This window comes from Solanum stenotomum, chromosome 1 (genome assembly GCF_019186545.1).
Source record: "Solanum stenotomum isolate F172 chromosome 1, ASM1918654v1, whole genome shotgun sequence".
Lineage (NCBI taxonomy): Eukaryota > Viridiplantae > Streptophyta > Magnoliopsida > Solanales > Solanaceae > Solanum > Solanum stenotomum.
Window position 1 is genome coordinate 35,970,821 of NC_064282.1, and position 10,238 is coordinate 35,981,058.

Consider the following 10,238-nt stretch of genomic DNA (forward strand, 5'->3'; position numbering starts at 1 on the left):
AAGAACTATGTTTTCTTTAATAAGAAATTACTTATTAACAACATATTGCTTATAAATGTATCTCGTGTGAATCATAAGTGAAATATAGTCACACCTTTTTCTAAGGAAAATGAACGAATAAAAAGTATTAAAGCTAGAAATTTTTTCTAAGACCTTTTCTTTACATTGTTTATCTATTTGCTTTTCAAAAATATATTTTACAAGAATAAAATTATGAAAACAATCAAATTATATTCTTAAAAAAAAAGAGAGTTAAAATATTATATACACATAATATTTATACACTATACGACACATAAAAATCAAATCTTAATAATTTTTATTTTCATTACTCTAACAACTTTTTATTGTTATAATTTCTAAAATAATTGATAATTATATCACATTATTTGATTTTTTATATTTTATATTGTAGTCCTATAAATTCGTAACAATGATATTATATAATATATATCTTCCATCTATTATTTAATTTAAATAAAATTAATATACCCATAATGTCTAACGTCTAAAACCCTACGGCAAAAAGGAGCATCAGCAAAGCCCTGTTCGTCCTTCTCCATCTTCCTCTGCAGTTTCCAGTAATAACAACTCATCAATTTGTGTAGGACAATCGAGAGGGAGGTGAAGTGAGCTCCTCAATGGCAGCCGCCGCATCGAGAAGCCTCATTTCTCATCTCCGCATCCTTCTATCCTTCACAGCTTCGGAAACTCAGTGCAGAACCTTCAGTGCTTGCAGTAGCCAAGTGGAGGAACTAAGGACTCGGATTATTGAAGGAAAACCTGGAATTATGAGATCAAACTCCAAGCGTACTGGAGCCATAGCCGTCAAATGTGGAATGACAGCTCTATGGGACAAATGGGGGGAACGCGTTCCCATCACCATCCTTTGGTTAGATGATAACATTGTTTCCCAGGTCAAAATCCCCGAAAAAGAAGGCATCACTGCACTACAGGTTCTTCTTGAACACTGAATCTTTATCCTATCCAATAAAATGTAAAAATATAAGAAGGGCTATCTAAAACTGATTTGCTTGTTGGATTCCCTGAAAACGAAATTTTTTATTAGGGTAAGTAAGATATGCTAATCTTCAACCATCACTAATTTATTTGCACCCGTAATTCACAAGCATCACTGAAAGAGTTCTGTTATTTTTTGTAATTATTGCTTGGTAGTAATAGTTGTGAGGACCACATGTGAACGTGTTTTCAAGCCTGAGAATGGAAAATTTTGTGGCCTTTACACTTGATATTGGTTGAATAAGTTATTTACTGATTGACAAAAAGCAGAAATTAAAGAACTTGTTTAAATAAATGGCTTTGAGGACTATGAATTACTCATTGTGATGTGCTGTGCTGTGGTTTACTTGATCTTTATTATGGTGGTAGTTAGATTGGATGTGCTCACAAAAAGGAGAAGCATTTGACAAAACCTGAAGTAGGTCATTTTAGAGCACAAGGTGTGCCCATGAAGAGAAAGTTGAAGGAGTTTCCTGTTACCGAAGATGCACTTCTTCCAGTTGGAACAAGCATCAGTGTCCGACATTTTGTTCCGGGCCAGTATGTGGATGTCGCTGGAATTACAAGAGGGAAAGGTTTTCAGGTTAAGAGTAATCTTGTTGTGTTTATTCTTTGATTAGTCTTACTGATTGCTCTTTGTACCTGTTCTGTTCACCGTACTATAAGATATTAAAAGGAAAAAGGGTTAACGTTCTATATAAGCAGCTTTCCCCTTACCGAAGTATTTTCTCCCATGTTCTTGACTGTTTAGATTCTACTGTTTTGACTAAAAGGCTTCTCATACGTGGCATCTTCGAAGTCCTTTCATACCTTTGTGCTAGTATAATGTTAAGGTTTCATGTCATTGGTTCTTGACTGTGCCATTTGCTTCTTTCCAGATATCTATTTAAAGGAGTAGGTAGAATTGCTAATTGTTTTATGGACTCCAGAAGACAGTAAGGCATAATTATCAAAGGAAACTGAAGTTTTCACTGGTAGTACTTAGAATTTCATCAATAGAAGGCAACAAAGAGGTGCCACTCTCATGTTCATGATCAATATATACAAGCTGCCCATACATAAAATTAAACTGGCTCTCAACCACTCGACTCTAGTCTTATCCAGAAGATACTCAAAGTTTGTTATGGACCACAACTACATTTCTGAAATTAGTAGAAATTATAACCTATCTAGAGTCATATGTACTCCTTGAAATCAGTCTCTATCCAAGTAGTCCAATGAAGCACTGCACAAAGTTCAGATAGGGATTATTTATGAGAAGTATGACAAAATGTGTTTGCCAAAAATAAACTGAAACGGAAAGTGATTTTTTTGGTTAACTAGAGAGTTCTTAGATAATTTGTTTACTAGGTACCTTTCTTAAATAATAACAAATTTAGATCCATACAAGTAAAAAATAGATGTGGAAAATGCATATGGAAGTACTCATTTGTCCTTAACTTATTGACTGTCTTTGATAAAATATTATTATGTCTTCAGACAGTTCATTAAGATGTCTAGCTTCAGACCGAGATTAAGCGCATTTTGCCTTAGATTTAGTTGAAACGTGAGAAAAATGAGTTTTTGGAATTTGAAGTTGTGTTTGACATGCATTTTACTTTGGATTTTTTTTTTAAGTTGGAAGTGAAATTCACCCCAAAACTAGTCTAGGCCAATTTTTGGAACTTGAATCTTTTTGAAGATAAATTTTCAAAACTTGACCAAATTTTATGATCAAACAATGTTTTCAATTTTTCTTTGAAAATGTACTCCAAAATCTATGGCCAAGCAGGAGCTAAGTTGCTTTCTAAATTAATAATTATAAACTAATGATTTTGATGTAAAAAATATTAGAGAATCATGGTTAATCCTAATTAGGTTATAAAAAAGTAATTGGATTAATCAAAATGGTGAGAAGTAGTATGTATGTTATGATTGTGAAATTGTGATGAATGTTTTTGTCATGTAGAGTTATGCAATCATGGGTAAAACTGGTAATACATCAAAAAACCTTTTTTTGTTAATGGCCGTGGTGTTCAGGCCAGCTTTCACGCACCTCGACTTATTCTACGGGATACATGCCACCTCCCACTGGCAACAAGTATCAGGTAACTCTGTTCATCAAAGCTAGGACAAATGGAATGAATCACTTCGTGTTTTTTTTTGTCTCCACTAGGATTTGAACTAGAGACTTCATAGTTCTCAACCATTTCATTGACCACTAGGCCACACCCTTGTGGCCAGAGGCGTATCTAGGATTTCGAGATGATGGGTGCACTATTACAAAAAAAAAATGGATATGTATATTCCATATCGTAGGTATTGAGATCAGTTGAATCAATTGACAAACTTGAACATTTTGAAAGATTAAAGAAAGAACTCAATCACTGCACTATATGATACTTCAAGTGTGGGTTCACACATCTATATTTTTTCTTAAAAAAATATGACACTACTATATATAATCTCGGGAGGGGAACATGAGTTCACGTGCACCCGGTAACCCCCTTATATACACCCCTGCTTGTGGTTGTTGCTAGGAGCTGGTGTGTTGACTTCTACCTTTGGACAATGAGCACTAGTGATATTCTTTGATGAGGATTACTCATATTTTGATCTCATACTGTCTTTTGAGACCATGTTTTCGCACTTTGTTGAATTTTTCATAAACCAACCTACAGACAACTTGGATTTTTCAATTTTTTTGCTTATTGAACATTTCCTTATGTTCATTGGCAGTTTGTCTCGAAGTAGTATTGCTTGCTATTGTTATATATTGTGGATATGAACTCTCTAAGCCTTAGCTAATGGTAGAAAGAGAGAGATTGTTTTATTTGTGGAACAAAATTGTACCACCTTTCTACTTTCCACCTCTTATTATGCAAAATGAACTCTGAGTATTATCTTTCTCTCAGTGGATATATCTAATTCTATGAACTGTACTAAAGATTGGGAGTTTCAATGTGTGTAGGGTGGGATGAAAAGATGGGGGTTTAAAGGTATGCCTGCATCACATGGTGCTTCATTATCCCATAGAAGTATTGGTTCTACAGGGCAAAGAGATGCTCCAGGAAAGGTAGGTATTATTTCCTCTTTTTCCTTTATTTTTTCCTGTAAGCTATAGTGCATGAGTTTTATTTATACAATTGAATATGTTGGCACTTTCCACACGCCTCATTTGGTCTACCTTATAACTATTTATATGCTAATAGCATGCTTGGTATATCATATTAATTGTTTTAAACATGATATATAAGTGAATCTGTTATCAAATTGCAATTGTTGGCTACTTATTTGAAGGAAAAGTAGATATTGTGAACTAATAACTAAATGATGTTTCAGTGAAAGTGTTTTAAAAAATCTTCTAGCAATAACTTGTTGAACATAGCTTAGTTGTGTTTCTCCTCCCTTTCTATTGTTTCCTCCACAATGTAAAATAAAGTACGTTGTCACTATTAAATGTTTTATAGGCTGCTTACAGTTTGTAAATATTGATTAAAGATAGTGCAAATAGCTCTAGATAATATGGGCGTTGGTGGGTTTTTACTAGTGATACGAAGATGAGGGATATGATTCAACAAAAATAAATATGAAAATGAGGGATATGAACTTGGTGAAATCTCTGGAGTATGTTCTTCAGCAGCTTAGGCATTAATTGGAGCATGTCAATAGAGTTTATCAGTAGCTGGCACATGAGAGGATGGAGGAGGAACGTCATGGCTATATGGTCTTCCATACTAGCAGATACTTGGTGGCCGATCTGGAATGAAAGAAATCAGAGAATTTTTGTGGGTAAGAAGGAAAACATTCTAAAGTACAAATATAAATGTATGTCAATTTTAGTTGTAAAAAAATGTATATCAACTTTGGATTTTTGGTTAAATTTTTTATGTAAAGGATGCAGATAGGTTGATATGTTTCCTTAGTTCCTTACATGTGCAATAAAGGAACCAAGTACTTCGTTTATGTAATTACACACATGTATGTACCATCTTGGTGATTTTGATGTAATTAAATTTTACCATTTTTGATAAAAATATGAAATTGGTGAAGTCTTGATTTTGAGTTTGATGGATGATACATCAATGTGAGCAGGGGGAGGGGGGAGAACATTGTTCATGGTTAAGGGTGTTCACGGTTTGGATAAAAACCGATCCAAATCGAAAAATCGAACCAAACCGATAAAACAAAACCGATTTTTTTTGGATTTAGTTTGGTTTGGTTTTAGATTTTTGAAAACCGATAGTATTTGGTTTGGTTATGGTTTTATTCGTAAAAATCTAAGAAATAACCGAACCGATGAATTATATTCATATATTTTTATTATTAGACATACTTAATATATTATTTTTATAAACAATTTAAAGATCTTATATATATTTTCATTAAAATTTCTTTATAATTTACTTATTGAAAGCAAAAATGCCCAAGATGAAAACCTTTATCTTATTGATTTCATGTATATGAGTGTCTATGACAATTCTTTATGGGACTGAAAATGTTATTGTCTTTTCCTTTTAGGTCAATATAGAGAACTTTAAAGCTTTATTGATAGTAAATTTAGTGATCGAAAGTTCAGTAATTTAAGTCATTCTAACTATTTTTCGTTTTGAATGGATTGTTGTCACTTTTTTNTAACTAATCCCAACATAACTTATCCCATCATAACTCATTTTCAAACCAAACGATCCCTTAAAACTTTATTGATAGTAAATTTAGTGATCGAAAGTTCAGTAATTTAAGTCATTCTAACTATTTTTCGTTTTGAATGGATTGTTGTCACTTTTTTCACATTTTGAATGAATTATTTCTTTTATTTTTGTGTATGGTTAATAACCGAACCAAACTAAACCGAAACTAATAACCATCAAACCGAAAAATGTATATTATATTTGGTTTGGTTTGGTTTTGATAATTTTAAAACCGATTAAGTTGGTTTGATTTTGGTTTTGACCAATAACCGATCCAAACCGACCCGTGAACACACATATTCATGGTAGAGTAAGAACTAGAATTTTGAGGTGTTGGAGCGTAAACATTTTCACATCCAGAAAGTTCCTATAAACTTTTGTTTGAACACACGCTAAGATTTCCATGGTTATACTCTTCCAATGTGCTATAACTTCTTAACTTGGAGCGGTCAAATTTCATGCGCTTCAAGATATCTTTGACAAAGTAACCTTTTTGGTAAAAAGAATAATTGGTAAAAAATGTTCCCAGGCACATCCCAATAAAATTTAAATTCCCTCTGCCAAATTGAGATTTTAAAGTGGAGTTTTGTGGGAGCCTTTAATGCTTCTGCAATCTCTCTGAAATTAGAAGGTGGGCTAGCAATCATTGGAAACAAGCTCATGGATTAAACATATGCGAAATGGGGAATGGACTCTTTATTTGAGTTCTCATCGAAGCTCATAGCAGAGCAAGTCATGGTAGGAGACTGTATCTGAATGACAGCCCCCAGTAAAGCTTCGATGGTGGAATCCCTCTGTAGGAACATCTGATTTAATGAATAGACCCAAAATGACATGGGTAAGGATCGTCGGCTTCCCTCTCCAACTTTGATCCAAGAAAACTTTTAAGATCATCGGGGAACACTGCGGAGGCTGAGCTGAAACAGCGGAAAAAACCACGTTGCGAAATCACGTCAAATGGGCTAGGATCAAAGTTCGTGGGGATGGGACCAACATTCTGAAGGAGGTAACGGTAAAAAACGAAGGTGTCTTGTTCACGATGCAACTTTGGACAGAGGTTCCGATGAGAATAGCCTTTGGAGAGGAAGCTTTGACAAATTCTTTTACCCAATGGATAGTTGAAAAAAATCCACTGGGTATAAGGAGGAGCGATACTGACGAGGCACAGTTAGGAAAAAAGGTATGGTGACATGTGATGACTCACGTGCGTCAATCTGGAAGGGTGGGGACCATGTAGCTTACTTAACTAAAAGAAGATATTTAGGCCAGGTCTCAGGAGTAATATCTTTGGGCCCAGTAAATGGAGTGGGCTGAAGTGAGACAGAAAACGCTAAGTCCTTAATGGAGTTTAATGAGGAGTCACATGTGGAATTCTCTTATGCTGGGGATTATGTTTGAAAAGTACGTATTGTGACCTTCATTGACAATCGTTCTTTTCATTTCATAAGATCAATTCTTTGGGATAGAGCATGTTCCAATTAGCAATGGAATCTTACACCCATTTAGAACAAGAAAACAGTTATTCAGTCTAAAGAGATTTCCTAGTTCTGGAGGTTGTTTACATATTATTTTGAGATGGACCTTCCTCAAAGTATAATCCAATTTTGAACCAACTTTTGATTGTAGAAAGGGGGATTTTTAAATGAATTTTGCTTACAGATAAGGACCCCTACAGATGAACCTCATCATCTATTCACCTAAATTGGTGTTCAATATTTAATGACCCTCCTTCTCAACTGATATTAGGTTCTTGATTTTGAGTCTTTCGAGTTTGATTTTGCAGCTTTTGATATACCTAATTGAATAAGGAAGCATCCTCTTCTATGCCTAGTTTATGTGATTTTCTTAAACCTTATGCTTTTTGATTGATGAATGAGGTGGAAAGTTGAACGCTTGAATCTCCTTAGTTACATGACCTTTCGCCTACCTCCAACAGTGGAAGCAAGCTAACACCGTTGTGGTTGTTGAGAGAAGAATGTACTTCCATTGAGTAAGGGTGAATCCTGCTATAAAGAGAAATAGCTGTGGCCACATAGAATGTTGGAAATTACAAAAGGAAGTGAACTTGGTGATGTAGACAGATGGAAAAATCTTGGAGCTATAGTTTTATAAACAACTCGCCTTCCAACACCAACACAATTGAAGATTCTACCCCTTGCACCTACTATTTAGAAATAGCAATTTAAAGTCTTCTGAATGTCACCCCACGATAGTATCTGCTGAACATTCTATATTTTTCGTGGGTTCAACATGATTATGTTTTCAAATCTTAATTGGTGTGAGTGAATGTCAGATCTGGTTTTGAGTCCTCTCTAACTAATTATTTAGGCTTAAGTCATATGTGGCCCCTTAAAGTTGTCCACATAATTCACTTAGACACCTTAACTAGCACTTGTACCTATTGAACACTCCTACCCTTCCGAATTTGAACCATTTGAACATTTTTTGCCTAGGTGGCACATTGTTTGTGATTCACATCCTATAAGCGCGTGAAAGGTATTAAATTGGGCATTTTTTGTGGAAAGAAGTATTCTTTCTTCTTCATCGTCTTTGTCATCATTTCCCCTACCACACCACCAGTTCGGTGCTGTCGCTGCCACTACACACCCTTCTTCTTCCTCTTTTTTTCTCTTGATACTTCAGTTTATACACCTCCGATGATTTTTTTTATTGGTAGCACCACCATTGACACGACCTTTCCACCATTATCACCGTTATTTTCATCATGTTTAATTTGTAGAGGGCTTTAGGTTTGGAGTTTGTCTCTTTGTTGTTAATGTAGTAATTTGGTAAATTGATGTCCAGTTATGTGAATCTATTGGAGAATTTTTCTATTTATTATTTGTTTTGCTCAAATTTGTATTGAAGTTTTTTGATTTGTGATGTTAATTGGACTTTAAATTGATGTATATTGGCAGAATTTAATGATGTTCTTCATCCAAAAAAGTTAATCGATTATGAAAAACAAAAGAAGTCCGAGATAATTTCATTTTTTCCGACAATGACAAGCGGGACTCATTAATTTTCCGGCAAATTTTTTCCATCTTTATCTACCTAAAACGAGACAAAAAATAAAGTTGTAGTTAAAAATAGGCTGATGGAAAGAAAGATTTGTCGCGTTGGGGATAACACTATAAAAGGAGAGGGAAGATTGTCATGAATGGAGGTGGTACTGTAGAAGGAAAAGTGAGTTCTGAGCTTCAATAGATTGAAGAGGAAGTGGGGTGGTTTAAGTTACCCCATTTTTTCATTTTATTTTTACTTTAAAATATTTTCTTTTTTCTTTACTTTATAATATAATTTTTAAATAATATTTTGGATTCAAAATGACACATGTCACTATTTAATTAGTCAAATTAACATGTCACCGCGAGTGTATTTCACACATTTTCTACTTTTAGCTTATTCTCAAAAAAATGTTCAAATGGTTCAAATTCGGGATGGTAGAAGTGTTCAATAGGTACAACTCCTAATTAAGGTGTCTAAGTGAATTATGCAGACAACTTTAAGGGGCCGTAGATGACTTAAGCCAATTATTTATTGTCAAGACTTGGAATCACCAAAAGGAAGAAACATTATCCTTTTGAAATATGGACATCTCAATCAGACAGATTTAAAAGAACTTTATAAGAAACCGTACGTTTGTGCTTCATAAATTCTTAATTTTTGTAAAAGGTCGAGGGTCCTCTCTAATTTTTTTTTTTGAACATTGGTAAAGTTGTATTCTTCAGCATTAAGGACATGCTGGCCACCTTCAAAATTTACAGCCCTAAGCAAAATTACAAGCTCCCTATTAATTCTATAATTTGATCTACATCTTCTATGCAGAGTTGTTTACACCAAAAAAGTAAAGATACCAAACAATTCCATTTTACTTTGTGAATGGAATTAGATCTATCTTCAAAACATCTCCCATTTCTTTCCTTCCACACTGACCACCATATGCATGATGGTATTAGCTTCCACCACTTCTTTTGAGTCTTGCTACCCCCTCTTCTAATCCAACATTTAAAAAGATTAGAGGTGTGTTCTGGCATAGACCAGCTACAACATGTGATGTTGAGAAACAACTCCCAGATCTGTGTAGTGAATTTGCAATGTAAAAATAGGTGATTGTTTGTTTCCCCAGTCAAATTGCATAGGAAACACCTAGGGACTAGTTGCTTTCCTTTCTTCTGAAGCACTTCTTGAGTTAAGCAGGCTCTTTTGATGACTAACCAAGTGAAGCATTTCACTTTGGTGGGGATCAATCCTCTCCAAATACTCTTCCAGTGATGATGGTAGCCTCTAACCCCAACTTGTATGCCTTTCTTGTAAGCACTGTTTACTGTGAATTTGCCATCCTTGTTGTGCTTCCAAATAACTCTATCTGGTGCATTTGTTACTAGATTGGTTCCCCCCAATTTTCCCAGGAAAGAAGCCACTCTATCTACTTCCCAGTCATTCAATAGCCTTCTGAAGGATAGGTCCCAGCCTTGAGTTGTCCAGCATTCACATACTCTGGCTTCAGGATTGTTGCAGATTGAGAAAAGATCTGGGAATGACTCA

The 10,238-nt window shown here is 34.6% G+C and overlaps 1 protein-coding gene across 1 annotated transcript in view; it reads left to right on the top strand.

The window, feature by feature from the left end:
- Window positions 1-499: 499 nt before the first annotated feature.
- The window catches only part of LOC125850176 (50S ribosomal protein L3-2, mitochondrial-like), a 19,901-nt gene continuing 10,162 nt past the window's right edge, over window positions 500-10,238 (top strand). The window contains exons 1-3 of the mRNA XM_049530062.1: window positions 500-956; window positions 1,394-1,603; window positions 3,971-4,075. Coding sequence (XP_049386019.1) covers window positions 642-956; window positions 1,394-1,603; window positions 3,971-4,075 — 630 coding nt within the window. The 5' untranslated portion in view covers window positions 500-641. The remainder of the gene's footprint in view (window positions 957-1,393; window positions 1,604-3,970; window positions 4,076-10,238) is intronic.